Source organism: Onychomys torridus, chromosome 1, assembly GCF_903995425.1.
Source record: "Onychomys torridus chromosome 1, mOncTor1.1, whole genome shotgun sequence".
Lineage (NCBI taxonomy): Eukaryota > Metazoa > Chordata > Mammalia > Rodentia > Cricetidae > Onychomys > Onychomys torridus.
In genome coordinates, this window is record NC_050443.1 from 92,137,010 (window position 1) to 92,156,278 (window position 19,269).

A 19,269-nucleotide genomic window follows, 5' to 3' on the forward strand; every position below is an offset into this window, starting at 1 on the left:
GCTCATTTTCTCATTTTTATGCAGTCCAGGACCCCAGCCCATGGAATGACGCCACCCACATTCACCTTTCAGTTAACTAATGTAGATAATCCCTCACAGGCACACCCCGGGGTTAACCTAGTGTAGATAATTCCTCACAGGGCACTAATTTACAAAGAAAGGAAGGTCTATTTTGAGAAACCAGTCATGGCAAATCCCTTCCTTAAAAAAAAAAAAAAAAAAGGTTCCATGTAGTCACAAATTCTCTTTCTTCCTACAATATTATTCTTTTCTCTCAGGGGGATGAGGGTGGGTGTACGTGTACACAGACACACGCATTTGTTCGTGTGCATGTAGGGGTCAAAGGTCTGTGTTGAGTATCCTCTATGGATGGCATATGGTCCCACACTAAACCAGATCCAGCCTCTTGCTTTGCTCCCTCAGACATACAGCTGAGCTTTCCAACACATACATAACTAACTCAGAAAAGCTACTACTCCAAGCTAACAACTCACATCTTTAGGGTGACAGAGATGTGACTCATCTCCTAAGTTGTTTCTCCTGCTCCTGTTTTTACTTCACTGAAGCTCTATTACATTTCTATGTACATGAACATTTATAATCCCTCAACGCATAAACAGGCAGTGTTACAATACGCTGAATACCTGCAGACAGATGGAAACTATATGCTGCATGCTGGCACTCTTTAGTACAGAGATAACTTTAAAAAACTCACACAGGGCCAGCAAAGTGGCTAAGCAGGTGAAGGCACTTGCTGTGCAAGCCTTGGGATCTGAGTTCAATCCCCAGATCCCAGATAGGATGGAAGGAGAGAACCAACTTCCAAAAAGTTGTCTTCTGATCTCCACAAGGATGCTATATCATGTGAGCCAACATACATTACACAGACACAGACACACACACAGACACAGACACACACACGCACACAATAATAATAATAAATAATAATTTTAAAATACATTTAGGACATGGGTGGGGGCTAATAATGAGATCTGTTGCTTCCAGGGGTCTGCCCTCCTGCTGTTCCTCAACTGCCTCTACCTGCTCTGGAGACATCTACACATTCCACGCTTCCCTTCCATCCTTTCGCTGGAGTTACTGGCACAAAACCATTTGAGGAAAACGTTATTCCTACCATGGCGGCAGTTAGCAGTGGGTTAGGGGTGGGCAGAAGTGAGTGTGAGCCTGGAGCAGAGCCCTTCTCTGTGTGCTTTGTCAACCCTTCTCCACCCCCAGAGCCGAGTGCTGCGACCCACACAGAGAGGTAGATAACAAACGTAATTAAGTTCATGTGCAAGGACATGGAGAAAACACACACCCAATTGTACACTTAGCACATTTTCTCACTGTAACTTTGTAACAATGCACATCAGACAGAGGCCTAGCAGGAACAGTCTCCACTAGAATCATCAAGGCACTTTTCTGAGTCTCAGTGTGAGACCAGGCGTATCAGGCCTGCAGTCTACATACCCCATACCTCCCAGAGCCGCCACCAATGCGGCCTGGTACATCTGTAGATGACAACACAGTGAGGCCCACAGGCTGCATCATCACCTTACATTCATGTCTGAAATTCAGTATGCTTCCAAAATATTTCACAGGGGCTGAAGAGATGGCTCAGTGGTTAACAACACTTGCTGTTCTTGCAGGATCAGAGTTCAGCTCCCAGTACCCACATCAGGTGGCTCACATCTATCTGTTACTCCAGCTCCAGGGATCCAATGCCTCTGGCTTCCTTGGGTACCTGCACTCCTGTACAACATTCCCACATGCCTTTACAAACACACACATTTAAAAATAATAAAAAAATTTTAAAAAGTTGAACAAATACAGTACCAATCAAAGGTTGTGTGTTTTTCTTTTTCTTTCTTTCTTTTTCTGATTTTTTGAGACAAGGTTTCTCTGTGTATCCCTGGCTGTCCTGGAACTCACAAGAGATCTGACTGTCTCTACCTCCCCAGTGCTGGGATCAAAGGCATATGCCACAACCGCCCAGCTTAAAGGTTGTGTTTTAAACAGGTACAAAAAGAAACCTGCTCCCTTGCCTCATGTCCATCCACGTAGCTGATGTCTGTACTTTGCCAACAAAATCTTAAGAATCTATTAATAGGGGCTGGTGACTTGGCTCAGCAGGTAAACGCACTTACCACACAAGTCTGGCAACCTGAACTGAAGATCCCAGGTGAAAGTGAAAGGAGGGAACAGATGCCAAAGTTGTTCTCTGACTTATACACACACAGTGGCTAAAACACACACTATATGCACACAGAATAATACTATCAAAACAAGTAAGTAAAAAGTATCTTTTAACACGAGGTTACATGAAAACGAGGAAATATTAGCAAAAGAGACTAATATTTCAATGCTAGGTTCTAGATGTATCACGGAGGCTAAAAGGAATCCACAAAGGGAACTCCACAGCAGAGGTAGCTGATCCCGTTCCAAAAAGACAGGGTACACAATACACAACAAAGGGTTCCAAAGAAACTAACACCGATGAAGGTCACTAGCATCAGAGCTGGCCAATGTGACATTAGGAGAAAATTCAGTTATTTATTAATTACACAGAAGAAAAATCCAAAGCCAGGTGTCATGGCACATTCCCACAATCCCAGAAGGCAAAAGGATTTGATCAACCTGGACTACAAACTCCAGGCCAGCCTAGGCTCCCCAGCAAGACTAGTTGGGGGCATCTACATACTGTGATTGACATCACAGCCACCCCTTAACTAGAGGCGACTGTGAATAAACAGTCAGGCATGGAGGGGGTCTGTGAGCCAAGCATGGCAGCACAAGCCTGTGATGTCAGCACTTGGGAGCCTTCGACGAAGAGTCACATGTTAAAAACTAGCCTGGGCCACACAGTAAGACCCTACCTAAGAACAGCAGAATGGAGGGGAGGGGAAGACATGGTTACAAGAAGTTCTTCACAGGAGTTTGACAAACTGAATAATGGATATTTTAAAAAAAAAAAAAAAATGGCTTTTTCTTTCTTTCTTTTTTGCTTAAAGAAGAAAGGTGATTAAATTTTCTTTAAAAGGGAGGGGAGGGGAAGGAAACAAAAAAAAGATCCTAACTTATAGTTTCTAGATGTTATCCAAGAAACCCCATGAGCCTGGCACTAAAGCAGACATATGCAGGCTCATATAGAGAGCTTTCTGGGATTCTGTGTAAAAATAATTTAAATATAATGCCCCAAAGTTCCTTCACACTTTGCACATGGCAGTCTGTGAGACACAGTGTGCCAGACTCAGCATCAAGTTGGTGACTTGCCGCCCGGGCTTTCTGAGCACGGGTACTCTACAGTTTCATTAAGTAAACAGCTTCGCTTTTTACACAGTATCCCCAGCACGGAATCCCTCCTCCTCACCTGTCTCTGATGATCCAGGTCGGCTTTATTGCCAATTAAAATCATGGGAAACTCATCACGGTCCTTTACTCTGAGAATCTGTCTTTGAAACTTATAGATTTCTTCAAAACTAAAAAACAAATAAATACATTATGCTAAGAATCTAAATTCAGAGAAATTTGTGTTTCATTGACTACTGTATTGCCAATTTTCGACTGTAAAGAAACAGAAATCTTTTTTTTTTTTTTTTTTTTGAGCTGAGGATTGAACCCAGGGCCTTGAGCTTGCTAGGCAAGCGCTCTACCACTGAGCTAAATCCCCAACCCAAGAAACGGAAATCTTAATTCCATAAAATAGCAATCTGGATAGAACCTACTGATTTAAGCTTTCATTAGCAATATTATATTAATTAGACATAGTAGTGGGTTTCTACATGACATTTTCACACATGTACACAATGTTTTTTGATCACATCTGCCCCCACACTTTAACTGGCACCAACCTGCCTCTATCGGTGACTGAGAAGACCAACAGGAAGCCCTCGCCTGTCCTCATGTACTGCTCTCTCATGGCACCAAACTCCTCTTGTCCAGCTGTATCCAAAACTAAAGAAACACAACAAAGAAAACAGTGCTTTGTTTTTCGCTTTATAACTCACCTCCCGACATGGATGTAAGAGGCAATGGCATCCCTGTCTTAATATTTCATTTCTAACACCAAAGGCAGACATAATCTAATGGCAGACAGTTTCAGAGTTTATCTTCATGGCACAGATTGATTCTGTGGCTAGAATATATTAGCATACCAATTACAAGGTTAAAAATATCAAGCACATCCAGGCAGATGGAACCAAATCAACTCTAAAAATCATTTGGTATTTATCATCTCCGTTGAAAGATCTTAGAAACGATGGCTGTCAGTTCAATCAAGAAACTGAGGTTGGGGCTGGAAAACGGCTCAGTGATGAAGAGCGCCGGCTGCTCTTCCAGAGGATCCAGGTTCTGTCCCCAGCACCTACACGGCAGCTCATAACTGCTTATGATTCCAGTTCTGGGGAATCTGAGACCCTCTTCTGGCCTCCTTGGCATGTGATACACATACATCCACGCAGACAAAACATTCATGCACATAAAAATAAATCTTTAAAAAAACTATGGTTGATTCATTCTGTCTCCCTCTCTGTCTCTGTGTCTGTCTGTGTCTCTTTCTCCCTCTCCCCCTGTTCCTCTCTCCTTCTCTTCCCCCTCCCTCCCTCCCTCTCTCCCCCCTCTCTCCCTCTCTCCCTCCTCTTTTCCCCCCTCTCCCCTCTCTCCCTCTCTCCCTCTCTCCTTCTCTCCTCCCTCTCTCCCTCCTCTCTTCCTCCCCCTCTCTCCTTAGTCTGGCCACTAGTGTACTTCTGACCGTCCTACTAGTTAAAACAAGAGGGTTTTCTTCAGTGGGGAGGGGCTGTTAGTGTTAAAGCCTCTAAGCTACAAATTCCCAGTTAACAAACCCCAAATCTCTCTATGGCCTCTTCCCATCTTAACATCTGCCAAAAGACATGAAGCGCTGAGACCTGAGACCTGATGTTTCTTCCAACAACTCCTAATAAACACTTCAACAAGTTACAAACAAGATCAGCTTCTCCAGAAAAAAAATAAAATAATAATAATAATAATCCCATTACTGTTTTCCTTTCCATCTGCTGAGGAGTATTTAAATTGATCAGCATGCAGATTCATCTATCAGAACCAATGACAGTGAAAACATGGCCAGGATTAGCTCAGAGGTGGAGCCCTTGCCCAGCATGTGCAAGGCCCACTGTTTATGCCTCAGCAAAGTGGGGAGGGGAACCAGCTAATGAAAGGCTTATATTCAAGATTAGCTAATATTCCAGCTATACTCCCGAACCTGAGAAACATCAAATATAACACTTGAAAGCCAGGGTACTTTAGAAGTAAGATGTACGCTCTCAGGGTTTACTTACTGTCCAGCCGGGCTGCTCGGTCATCAATCACGCACTGCTTTGTGTATGAGTCTTCAATGGTTGGATCATAGTCCGTGACAAAATAAGACTGGTAAAACAATCAGGAGGAAAAAAAAAAAAAAAAAAGCCTTATTTTAAAATTCATTTTACTTCCTACCTAACAGTATCAGTTTTGTTGAATTCTGCTTTTTAGTAAACAACACATTTTAATTGTACTAGGTTATCTTAAAGATTTTATTTTTAATTATGTGAACATGTATCTGTGTATATAACCTATACATATTGAGTGTAAATATTCAGAGATCAGAAGAGGGCATCAGATCTCCTGGAGCTGGAGTTACAGGCCATTCCAAGTTCCAAGTCACCCCCTGTGGGTGCTGGAGCAGAACTCATCCTGTGCAGGAGCAGCACACACTTCTGACCTCTCGGCCATTTCTCCAGCCCCTGGTTTAGTTTTTCATTCTGTCTACTCCACAACGGTCTCCTCAGCACACTACTCCAGCGAAGAAAAGGCACTAAGAAGTCTAAATGTTCCCTTCTAGAGTATTCGGAAAGATTGCAAAAGATCTATTACATTTTTTTTCCTATTAGTTTGAGGCTAAATATCTAGGAAAATAAGAAACCGTAATCCAGACCTATTCAGCGTCGCTAAGTACCAGCTGTAAAAACCAAAACAGGTAAAGATGCAGACAGCAAGAAGAGGGAAGTGTGTGTGTGTGAGTGTGTGTGTGTGTGTGTGTGTGTGTGTGTGTGTGTGTATGTGTGTATGTGTATGTGTGTGTATGTGTGTATGTATGTATGTGTGTATGTATGTATTTGTATGTGTGTATGTATGTGTGTATGTGTGTGTATGTGTGTATGTATGTATGTGTGTATGTATGTATGTGTGTATGTTTGTGTATGTGTATGTGTGTATATGTGTGTATGTGTATGTATGTGTGTATGTGTGTGTATGTGTGTATGTGTGTATGTATGTGTGTATGTGTGTGTATATGTGTGTGTATATATGTGTGTGTGTGTGTGTGTGTGTGTGTGTGTGTGCGCGCGCGCTGCCCTGAAGAAACTACCTTACAGGTTATGCCAGGGATCGCACGATTTCACTGTGATCTTTTGGCTACATGCTTCCTTCAATTATATTCCTCTGTGGAATACATTATGCTAATAATCTAAATTCAGAGAAATTTGTGTCATTGACTACTGTATTGCCTTCCAACGCCTTCCAACTGGCACCTTCTGAGGCTGGACAATTAAGAAATCAGTTTTCTCTTAAGATTAAAAAAGAAGCCGGGCAAAGTGTCTTAGATCTTTAATTCCAGCACTCAGGAGGAAGAAGCAGGTGGATCCCTACGAGATCAAGGCGAGCCTGGAGCAGAACTAGAGAGACAAGAAAACAGTCATCATGGATGGGGTGCTGACATCACTCTGTTCTCAAGATCCCAGCTTGGCCACAGCTGACCTCCCATTGGCTTTGAAGGGGATGACTTGACTCCACGGCTCCACACTAAGAGCCACTGGCAAGGGCATTATCCAGCAGGTGTGTTGGGGGGGGGGGTCATCCTAGGGACACAGAATCCTTAAGTGACACCCCTCAGCTTGGTCCCCTGTGTTCAGAAAGCAACTCAAACAAGACTAAAGAAAGAGAGGGCAATGGAAGACATTAGCCTGCCTGCTACTGCAGCTTTACATACTTTTACTTTTGGAAGAAAATGCTTCACATTTCATTTCTATTTTAGGAATAGCCTTCAATGTGTAATCATTACCCACAATTTTATTTCTTTCCTGACATTTTCATTTATAAATGCCTGGGTTATTAAACAAAGCCAGTAATGAGCCACATGCCAACAGCATCGGCTTTCAGTAGGAAGGGCCCTCCATCACCGCCCCACCCACCCACATTTAAAGTCAACAGGTGTGAGAACAATCCTGAGCAGACTTCTGGCATCACACCTCTGAGAGTAACCACAGCAGCGGCAGGCAGACCCTGCTCCACTGTTCTACATGACATAAACCCAGTCGGTCATGAGAGTAAATGGATAAAGCCACGTGTACTTTCGGAGTTAGGGGAACGTTTTATTTAATGAGGGTGGGGGGTTCCAAGGTCTCATGTAGCCCAGGCTAACCATGAACTCATTCTGCAGCCCAGGTGACCTTTAACTCCTAATCCTCCTGCCTATACCTCAAGTGCTAGATTACCGGTGTGCACCTATACTGGCTCATGATGAATTTCTTGCGTTTCTTTACAGCAATCTGATGCTTCCTGCAATGATTTTATCCTGGAAAACCTGAATTTTATTATGCCTTCCCTGTGCAGTACTAAGGAATGAAACTGAGGGCTGCCGGGTGGTGATGGCACACCCCTGTAATCCCAGCACTCAGGAGGCAGAGGCAGGCGGATCTCTGTGAGTTCAAAGCCAGCCTGGGCTACCAAGTGAGTTCCAGGAAAGGCGCAAAGCTACACAGAGAAACCTTGTCTCAAAAAACCAAAGAAAAAGAAAAAAGAAACTGAGGGCCTTGTAAATGTTTGCCAAGGGCCAGTCCCCACTCCTCCAGCTAAAAACAAGAAGAATGAATGAGCAAGTATTCGACTCATTTTTATAAAAGTCTAATAGCTGTAACTCTTCAAACAGGACAGTGTTCTGTACTATGAGACTAAATGAAGACAGTGGCATATGCTGTTGGTTTACAGAACCTTAAGTACACGGCAACTGTTTGATTTTCCTTTTAGTGTCTGCAGAAGTTTGCTTTTGAAGGTAATTTTTGGAACACAATCTTATTAAGATTGCCACTTTCCTAACACTGGCACACATTTGCCCACTTAAATTTTTTCATTTTGTTAGTGTGTGTGAGTACACAAACATGCACATGTATGTGGTGTATGTGCACATGGCCTCCTCTATTATTCTCTACCTACTCCTGCTGAGACAGTGTCTCCCTGAACCTTTGGAACTCCCAGGGCATGGCTAGAACAGAAGCCAGCAAGCCCCAATAAGTCTCAAGTCCCTACACCAGTGCTGGGGTACACAGGACACACAGCTTGTCACACAGATGCTGTCATGCCAACTCCAGACGACAACTTTGAGAAGTAAGCACTCTTAGCTGCTGAGCCACCACTCTGGTCCCCCCACTTACACAAAGCCTGGTGTGGTGGTGCACTGGGGAGACAGGAGGAGGAGGGGGATCGGAACTTCAAGGTCAGGCTCAGCTCCGTAGCCAGTTCTAGGCCAGTCTGCCATACAGGAGACCCTGTCTTCAAAGAACAATAGCACCACCACCTGAACTTAGAAACAGAATGAGGAAATGGGTCACCAATAAAAAGCAGTCTCCACGGACTGGAGAGTCAGCTCAGGAGCACTGGCTGCTCCTCCAGAGGACCTGGGTTCAGTTCCCAGAACCCACATGTCGGCTCACAACCATCTGTAAGTCCAGCTCCAGTGTATCCCATGCTCTCTTCTGGCCTCCATAGGCACTGCACACACAGGATAAAGAGACATGCCTGCAAGCAAAACGCCTATCCAGATAAAACAAAAATAAACCTTTATTTTAAAAAAGAAGAAATAGTCCCTGGCAATGTTGGGTTTAATTCTAACTGCTACTTCCAAGCTGTGGGGTCTGAGGTAAATCACCACATCACGAACCCTCGGCAGCATGACAGAGAGCCAACACCACAGCAGGAGCAGGTAGACTGGAGCAGCTCTAGAAGTGCAATGGCCGGCAGCTGCGATCACTTCCGCTCCGAGCAACATCACTGCCTTCCCCCAAGTCTAAAGCCGTGTTCCTTGTGGCGAAGGGCAGGGGGGAGGGCAGCTGTAATAATCCAGCCCCAGTTACCCCAGAGCCATCTGGAACTTGGTGTCTAAATGTTGTGAACCCAGATAAGCTCCCATCTGGTCTTCGGAAAATATTCTCAGGATGTAAGTGGCAATTACACAGATAAACAATAGGCATAAATCTATCTTGCTCATTTAACATTTATATACTTTGTGTGTGTGTGAAAAGATTACAACCATAAAATGTACTAACTGCCAATAGTTCCCTATTTCTTCTTAGAATCAGTGGTTTTTGTTGCTTGCTTGCTTGCTTGCTTGCTTGTTTGGGGTGTCGTTTTCTCCCTTGGCATTGGGGGTGAAGAGAAGATTGGGGCATATCAGACAAGAGCGCCAACCCTGAACCACATCCCCAGCCCTCCTCTTGATTTTGAGACTCGATTTTACTAAGTTGCCTGGGCAGGTCTTGAACTTACGATCCTCACACTTCAGTCTCTTGAGGTGCTAAGACAAGTTTGTGCCTCCAGGAGTGACCAGAGGTTAACAGTTTCTTTCCGTAGTACACAAAAGCTTTTCAGTTTGATGTGCGTCTCGCCAGCCACTTGAAACCTCTCAGTCCATTCTCCTACACTCCTGGTTCAAAGCTCTAACTATAACATGGGTGAGCACCCACTTCGCACTCCTCAACGATGGAGCCCACCGACGCCTTTGATAGGACACTCAATCACCCCTCTCCTGCTGGGAACAAGAGTCACCAGAGATATGGACCGGGCTGTGGCTTGGCAGCAGAGCGCTTGCTGGGCATGCTCAGGTCAATTCCCAACAGCAACAAAGTAACAAGGACACAGACAGGCTAAGCCAAACAACAGAAACATCATGAAGTGCCAACATGATGCTTGCTCAAAAGACAATAAAGTAAGAGGCTATGGCTGCAACTATGCGTGGGAGCCGTGTATATGTCCACAGAGCCCCAGAAAATGACCAGAAAAAAAACCCCAGCTACAGATAACACTGGAGGGAGGGGTGCTGAGCTAGACGGTGGGGCTTCAGGAAATCACAGCAGACCAGAAGCTCATGGCAGACCAACAGCTTCAGTAGGGAAGGTGGTTCATGGCACACCAAAGGCTTCATTCGGTAGGGAAGGTGGTTCACGGCACATCAAAGGCTTCAGGAGGGAAGGTGGTCCACGGCACACCAAAGGCTTCCGTAGGGAAGGTGGTTCATGGCAGACCAAAGGCTTCAGGAGGGAAGGTGGTTCATGGCACACCAAAGGCTTCAGTAGGGAAGGTGGTTCATGGCACATCAAAGGCTTCAGGAGGGAAGGTGGTTCATGGCACACCAAAGGCTTCAGTAGGGAAGGTGGTTCACTGGGTTTCCTGACCACACATTAAAGGATACGTGGAAGAGAGTTCCAGCCAGAAGAATGGTGCTGTCCACTGGAAGGCCAGGAGACCTCCCACTGGAGAAGTTATTCCACTTGGAATATCTACTACCGCCCCTGATAAGATCTGATCTGGCAGCCAGTGGTGGTAGTGCATGATTCTGATCCCAACACTCTGGAGGCAGAGGCAGACGGATGTCCGTGAGTTTTGAGGCCAGCCTGGTCGAGTTCTAGGATGGCCAGAACTACACAAAGAAACCCTGTCTCAAAAACCAAAAATCAGAAAAAAGATGTGGTCTAGGTAAAGCCGCCCTTAACAGCTCAAGAATGTCATTCTGTGATGAGCAGGCAAGCTTCTGTATCCTCCACTCGGCAGGCTCTCTGCTTGGCCTCCTAAGAGAAGGACTAACTCAACTGGCTGCAGGATCAGTGAAACAGGAAAATGGGGAAGAAGTGACAAGAATGAGCTGCCCTTCCGCATTCCAAAGGACAATGGCAACAACCACTTTCTCCTGAGGCAAACCTGGTGAGAAAGTGCAGTTCCCAAATACTGCCACAGGGTGGAGTCGGAGCCACACCGGGGACTAGATCAGCAGTTCAGTTAACTCCCACCCTTTTGCATAAAGAGGTAAGGAAGTACCCCACATTCCGGGGGACCTGTGAGCCCATGCCACTCTCAGAAGTTCTAGGGGTTTTCTGAACAACACAATGTGGAAGGAGGGGTATAAAAAACTTCAGAGTCAAAAAAATCTTTAAAGTATCAGATCCTGAAAAGGCATCTATGGGTGCATGTTACATTGTCAACAGAACAATTAAGTGTATCTGGCAGATTTCACCCTAATTAAAAAAAAAAAAAATTGCCGGGCAGTGGTGGCACACGCCTGTAATCCCAGCACTGGAGGAAGAGGCAGGTGGATCTCTGAGTTCGAGGCCAGCCTGGTCTACAGAGCTAGTCCAGGACAGGCTCCAAAGCTCCAGAGAAACCCTGGGTGGGGGGGGGGGGGGGGGGACTGTAAACTGTAAGAGCTACAGAGTCAGAGCTGGGAAGATGAGGGGGGGTCTGCAGATGCAGGAGGGGGACAAGATCGGCTAATGGAAATGAATACAACCCAAACATATGTATGGAAATCACATAATCATTACTGTATAATTAGTACATGCTAATAAAATCAATTTTAAGAGAACTACAGAGTCAAATCAAGAGGCTAAGGGTTCATGCCCTGGTCCTGAGCTTACACATGACCTCTTCCTTTCAGGCCGTTCTTCCTCCTCTCTCTCCCTCCTTCCTGCTTGCCCTCTCCCTCTCTCAACTACACGTGTATCTTCTGGTTGCTTTTTCTAAAACTATATAGTGTCCACTTCTTCCCCCAACCCAGCCTGAGTGTAAGCAGGGTAAGACAGAAACACTGCCCAGAAGGAAAGACAGGACTTCACAGGTCCCTTCGGCACTAACAGGGGCTCCTGTCAGTCAGGGCTCCGTCCAGCCTGACTACTGAGCCCCTGAGCTGGGCACACTGGCCCTCGGTCCTGCTCCCATCACACAAGAGCAGGGAGTGGAGCTGGGCACTTGCCTTGTTTACTACTTAACAGATTTTCTCACTTAATTCTCACAGTGACCCTTCCAACAGACTTCTTCTCCCTTTCACAAACACTTTTACATGAGAGAATTACATCACTTTTTCAAGGCTGCCCAACTAGCAAGCTGGAGGGCTGCAATTTAAATTCAGACCTGATGCTAAGTCCACAATATCCTAACAATTGTTATTTAATAAAAGTCATTGAATATCAAATGTCCACTGGCCTATGAAATAAGGAAAACCACCGCTGAGACAGAGAGAGAGAAAGAGAGAAAGAGAGAGAGAGAGAGATTAACAAACCCACACCTGTCTTCTTCTTGGGCTCCTGCCCAGCTCTCCTAGGAGGGATCTTGAAACACTCTAGATGCAGAATCCTTAGGAGTCTCCTCCAACTCCACTGTAAGTCAGCAGCCCTACTGACACCTCCATCCACAAAACAAGTTTTACTTCTCTCTATGATATAACAAAGCAAAGCCTGAGATTTCAGGATTGTTTGGTTCCCTTGATCAGAAGCATTTATCATGCCTTTTTTGATGTCTTTTGTAAGTGTCTTTATTGCAGGCAACACAATGAGAAAGACTCTTTCTGGAGTCTGGGGACTGAAATTCAAATCCAGAAGCCACACTTGACAGATGTTTGAGTCCTTAGGTGATTAAAAATCTCAGCGGGGTGGGAGAGGTGGCTAAACTGTTACTGTTGCAGAGGACCCAGGTTCAGTTCTCAGCACCCACATGGTGGTGGCTCACAACCATCTGTAACTCTGGGATCAGAAGTCCTCTTCTGACCTCCTCGGGTACCAGAGTACACACATACACATAAGGCAAAGCATTCAGGCACATAAGATAAATAAATAATCTTCCTTTTTAAAAGCACCAAGATGGATAACCCAATGCCCACTTTCAATGTGGCAAGAAGGAAGATAACCCCCTAGAGAAGAGGTATCAGATGTCTACACAGTTACCTCTGGATTCAGGCCGCCCATTTCTAGTGACCACTGTGTCCTCCCTTCTCCTCTCCTAACATGGCCACACTGGCTGACTCTCCTCACCTCTATCCTGCTGTGTCTCCATTGTGAGCCACCAACAGAGGCAGCAGAGAAAAGCAGAAAGACTGAGGTGAGGTGGCAAGTTAGATGTCCAGGGTGTGGCTCTACGCTTGTCCTCACGTAGGCAACCACAGAGCTTATGTACACCGGAACCTCAGCCTCCTCGTGTGTGCGACAGAAATAAAACACACAACACATGACTCACAGTAGGCCTATTATAGTGCACACACCCCAACTCGCATCCTTCTTCCCCTAAAACACCCTGAACACTCTCAGAACAGTATCTCCACGTGTTCCCATCCTAGCCTCTTCCCCTGAGCTTTGAGGAGGCAGCTCTGTGGTTCAGAGCTCGCCTGGAATACACAAGGCCCAAGGTTCTAGCCACAGAGAGCACAGAGAGCGGTTCCCCTTCGAACACACACACACACACACACACACACACACACACACACACACACGTAAATAAAGAAGGACTAGATGCAAAAAGAAATAGGATCAATGGAACAATAAGAGAGAACAGTGAGGCACATCTGATAAGAATACATTTTACATATACATGTGTGTATGTTTACGTACACACACACATACCATACTGGAGCCTACTACTACTATGTATAGTTAGCGTATGCTAATAAAAACCAACAATTGACGTCTACTTGTTTTCAAAGGTGTGAGATGGACTGTATCAAACCCAGTGTGGTGTTTCTCATGCCACTTCACTTCCCCTTTAGTCTGTCTTGTCACGATGTGCACATCCAAAATGTGTGAGCAAGCTCACTGGGGTTTCTATGGGAAACTCTCAAGGCCCCTCTACAGATGTTCCTTGCTCCTAACAGAATCCAAGAAAGTCTCACAATCGTTTTTACTCTTTAACTATAATCTTCAAGCTGTTTGCAGGAATGCATATGTTTTCAGACATATTCACTGTCTCAGCCGTGTTTATTAGCCAGCACTCACCTAAGGCAAAGCTCCCCACTCCAGTCAGGGGCACAAAGGGTGAGCATGGCAGCACCACCCACCTTGCCTTCTCCTTTACTGAGCATCTCTCCTGCCCCACACCATTATCTCGGGCTCCTTCGGGGTAGGAACTGAAGGAGTGGGTAGACATAGAGTCAAAGACCACCCAATGAACTTTGATGTTTTCTCATGAATGCCTGTGGGTTTCCTGGGAGAGTCCCCAAGATGGAGTTCGTGACATAAAATTCTCAGGCCTTGAGTGAAACCTATTTACAACTCCCAACCCTGAATCTAAGAGGCTTTCATGGGTCTCCTGACTCAATCACCTTTCAAGTAGCCAACAATGCATGGTATGTCTGTCTAGGTGGCTTTATGCTGGCTCCACCCAGCAGTCAGGAAATACTACCATCTTCCCAAATACAGGCAACTCACCATTCAGCCTCCTCCTCTCCCTCTGCTCCAGCCACTTGGGGGTACGGATCTAGAGACTGCCACCCTGATCAGTCCGGGCACCCAAACTGCCAAGCTCTCAGAAAGTCTGTTAGAGACCCCCTCCCCACCATTTGGCCTTCATAAAGAAGACTTCAAAACAACCCCCATGGGTGAGAGAGAGGTGACTCAGCAGTTAAGTTCACTCGTTTCTGAGGATCTGAGTTTGATTTCCAGCACTCACACCTGGTGGCTCACAACCACCTCTAACTCCAGCCCCTAGGGAATTCTCACCCTCTTCTTGGCCTCAAGAGGGAACCGGGACTCATATGCACACAGAGACACATATACACACACACACATATATATAAGTAAAAATTCATCTAAAAACAAAGAAGCAAGTCTCTCATTTACTCCCCAGGTGTGGAAAGGAGGCATGCAGAGCACATCCCAGCTCTCCACAAACATCCCTGTTAGAACTCTGAACTTCCAACACTTCCCTGGAAATAGGTGTGGCCTAAATGTGCAAAATCCTCTGGTGGTCCTTGGAATATGAGAAGTGGGTGCCACCTGCTTTATTCTGGATTTTGGGGGCTTCAACAGAACTAAACAGTTTCATTCCAGTTAAAATTCCACCATGGACTCCCCAGGTCAACTAGGCCTTGGCCTGACACCCCACCAGAGTTCACACTTCTCAGGACTTGCCCAGAGTCAGTGCCTTGCCATCCTGAACACAGCCACAATCTCAAAACATGGGCTAAGGGGAAAGTCAATCAGTGATGGGGAGTGAGGGCCCTTGGCCATGAGCAGGCTCTGTTCTCTAAACCAACATGGGGATTCCTCTGCTAAGCAGCACTGCAGCGTCAGGCAGCTGCAGCCGGAGCAGCCTCTTCCTTGTGTAGTTCTGCAGCAGCTGTCCAGACACAGAGAACCTTTGTTCTCGCCACCACCCTCTCTAACCTGCATGTCAAATGTTCCTGTGACTGGTATTCCTCAAGTGGCTCTTTTTTTCCTAAATGAATTTATTTCAAGGAACACAATTAATTACAGCCATGATCATAATGTATGCCCTGGGACTCAAATGCAGATTAATAAAAGCTACACTAACTACAGTGAGCCCTTTTGTTTACTTTATTAGCAAAACTGAGGCCTTCGGTAAACACTAATTGTCCCAGGCTGTCTAAAACCAGCTAGGGTGCCTAGGGACCCGAAGTCACTTCTACACACCTTCAGCTTGGGGCTGCAGATGGATGGACCAGTTACACCACCACAGAAGCACAGCACAGTCCATTACAAACCTGCTCTGCTGGAGAGTTGTTTTGAAGTCAGTTATGAGGGTCTCATTTTCCCCCGGGAGTTTTTTCTTCCTAAACTGTGGTTGTACTCACAGGAAAGAACATAGAAATACAATCCTGAGCCAGTATCAACCCCCAGTTCTAAGCTCTAAGGCATCATCAACTGGCCCAAGAGGAAATGGAAAGTGGATTTCTTTGGCTGTTCTAGGGTGCAGAGCCAGCCAGATAAAGACTCATCGAGAGGCAAACCGTCTTTGGGAACCTCTTGTTCTCCCAGCCTCTTCCACCTGCCTCCACTTCCCACTCTTGCTCTCTCCCCGGGTTTCCGCTTCCTTCTAAAATACATCCTTTGCACAACATCACCTAACACCTCCCTCTCTTCCCACTGTTCCCTCCATTCCCAAATTAAAAGTAACAATTCCCTCTGGAACCATCAACTCACCCAGAGGCAGGAGGTGGAATATTCCAGGGTAAATTTGAGCATACTGCAGTAGACAATTCACCACAACCTATGAACCAATGTCTCCCCTTAGAAATGGCAAAATCCAGGCTGGGGTGTAGCTCAGTGGCCAAGCACTGAGGAAAGGAAGCACACACAAAGCCTTGGGGTCAATCCTCAGTGCTGCATCCCCGGCCCCCAAATATTCTGAATTAAGGGGAATTGTTAGTAACATTCAGGTTAAAATGAAAAAGAAGAGCTCCGTTCTCCGTGGAGGGAAAATTACTAGAGGGAAAATCTCCATTTTGTGGTGTCAGCTCCCTAACAGCCTTGGCTTACTAAGCACCTTTTATTCTCCCAAACACACAGGTTCAAAGGAGAAATAAAAGGTCTCTTCCTGTTCTCTCCCAGTCCCTCCACAATCCTAACCTGCTGAACAGGTTATTCACACCTGATCGGACAAGAAGACACAAACACTCTGTGTGTAGTTTAAAAATGGAGAGAGGGGGCTACTATGGCCACAAGCACTGTGCATACATATAAACCATTTGGGGATGAGAAAAGCTTAACTGTGTTACCTACCCCCTTACCACCTACACAGCTACCTACTTATCTTCTGGAGCTGACATAACAGTTAGCAGGCAATAGGCAATGATAGGTCAATGGCCTATTTCATGTGGGCATGATAAAACCTTATTTATTGCCAGAGCCAGAGATGGCTCAGTAGGAAAAGGCACTTGCCACCAAAGCTAAAGACCTGAGTTCATTCAACCCCAGTGCCCAGAGGCTAGAAGGAGAGAACCAACTCCCATGAGTTGTCCATAGCAACACACACACACACACACACACACACACACACACACACACACACACACACCATAACCAAATTTTAAGTTTTACATTCATAGCAATTATTGTATTTTTATTTCAATAGATAATACATAAAACACTAAATAAATATTTAAGAGTAAGAATTAGTTATGTTTTGCTGTGCATGCCTATAATGCCAGCAGCAATTAGTAGTGCTGAGGCAGGAGAAACATGAGTTTGAAGCCAGTTTTTGCTACACAGTGAAACACTGAATTCAAAATATAAGAAATAAAAAGATATGCAGCACAGACAGAAGTCACACAACAGGACGGCCAGGCTGCATATGACCCCATCCCTGAGAAGGAGCTGAGTAAAGCCCTTGACCGTGTCTCTTTCCGGTGCCTTTCGTTCTTGCTTGGCAGAAGCTCACTCCTAGGGCATTCGCACATCTCCTTGTCCTTCGCACTCCAGTGGCTGCTGCCTAACTTGGCTTTCCTTGCCTCCATCTCATGGAGACCACAGCTGCCTGAACGGCACTCCTTAGCTGGACCTCTGGGGTACACAACTGTCGGGGCTCCATCTGGACCCTGCTTCTCCATACCGGGATCCTCCTCCCTGCCCCCTGGTCCTTGCTGCAGAGCATCAGGCCTCAAGCCAGCACAGAGAGTTTCAGAATCATTAGCCTTGGTACTCACCTGACCTTGACATAAAGCAAAGGTGACCGTTGCTTCTATCTGACCCTAATCCTAACATCACCGCTGACTTTCCCAACCACCAGGCATCTTAGCTCTGCTATGACTTAGAGGTTTGTCATCTTCTCTGAAATCTTTTCTTACAATGATAATCTCTTCAAAAATCCAGGTTCTTCCCAGAATCCAATCATACTTTCTTGTGTTTAGGGGTTTTTTTTTTCCTTATTTGTGTGTCTGTGCATACATATGAGCACATGTACACGCATACCACAATGTGTATGTAAAGACCAGAGGGCAACTTGCAGAAATCAGTTCTGCTTCCATCATGTAAGTTCAGAGATCTAACTCAGGTCATCAGGCTTGGTGGAGAGCCTGCACCTTTACTCACGGAGCGACCTCTCAGGCCCCTTTTGGTACTTTTAAAGCGTTACTGGCGTGTAATTCACACACCGGAAAACTCCCTGGTGCAAGTCCATCACTCTGGGCTTTTCCGTCTTTGCAGATTGTGCAACGCCACTGTCCCTCTAACCCCAGAACATGTTTAAGACCCTAGAAAGAGCCGCTTAGCCACTAGCAGCCAGTCTTACCTCCCAGCCCCGAAGCCACCAACCCAGCCAGCTGCCGCCTCTCTAGACATCCCCTGCATGTTTGTCATAGTGCATGGTCTGTGTCGAGCTTCCTGTCACATTTTCAAGATCATCCCTTTCACAGCCTGTATTAGCACTTCTTTCCCCATTCCTGGTTTTACGACAGCATCTGTGTAAACACACTTACATTCATTCACTATCTGCAAGACAACTTGGCTGCTTCCAAACTTGGGCTGATATATAAACACTAGGTTTTGTATGTACATGTGAAAATACACATGCATGTCTACTTCTCTTAAGTATATTTTTAATGGTGGGTTGCTGGATCATATGGTAACTTTACTTTTCGGGTTAGTTTTTGGTTTGAGTTTGGTTTCTGTTTAGTAGCCCTGGCTAACCATCTAGGCTAGGCTGGCCTCAAACTCAGAGATCTGCCTGCCTCTAGCCTCCAGAATGTTGGAAGTAAAGATGTGCACTACTTTTAACTTTCTGAGGAATTACCAGTTTTCTAAAACTGTGGCATGCCTGTCCATTTTTATGCATCTTAAGCCCTTATATCCCACAGATCTCACCTATACTAATTAACGTCTTTCTGCCTATCACCATTACAGTATACACTGAAATGTTTTCTCACCAAAGTTTTGGTCTGCATTGCCCTAATGGGATATTGAGTGTCTTTTTATATACTTATTAGCCATATGTACAGCTTCTTGGTAGAAATGTCTATTCAAACCACTGCGCACTTTTAAACAGAATAAGAAACTACTTTACAGCCAGCCATGGTGGCACACGCCTTTAATCCCAGCATTAGTGAGGCAGAGGCAGGAAGATCTCTGTGAGTTCAAGGCCCACTTGTTCTACCTAGTGAGTTTCAAACCAGTCAGAGCTACACAGAGACCTTGTCTCAAAAAAGTTCTTTCTATACTCTGGATATAAACCCCTTGCCAAATAATGGTTGGTGTTTATTTTCCCTCATAG

The 19,269-nt window shown here is 45.5% G+C and overlaps 1 protein-coding gene across 1 annotated transcript in view; it reads right to left on the minus strand.

The window, feature by feature from the left end:
* Rras2 (RAS related 2) overlaps window positions 1-19,269 on the minus strand; it is a 76,498-nt gene that overhangs the window by 8,083 nt on the left and 49,146 nt on the right. The window contains exons 2-4 of the mRNA XM_036196470.1: window positions 5,316-5,403; window positions 3,852-3,954; window positions 3,371-3,479 (exon numbers count right to left, since the gene is read on the minus strand). Coding sequence (XP_036052363.1) covers window positions 3,371-3,479; window positions 3,852-3,954; window positions 5,316-5,403 — 300 coding nt within the window. The remainder of the gene's footprint in view (window positions 1-3,370; window positions 3,480-3,851; window positions 3,955-5,315; window positions 5,404-19,269) is intronic.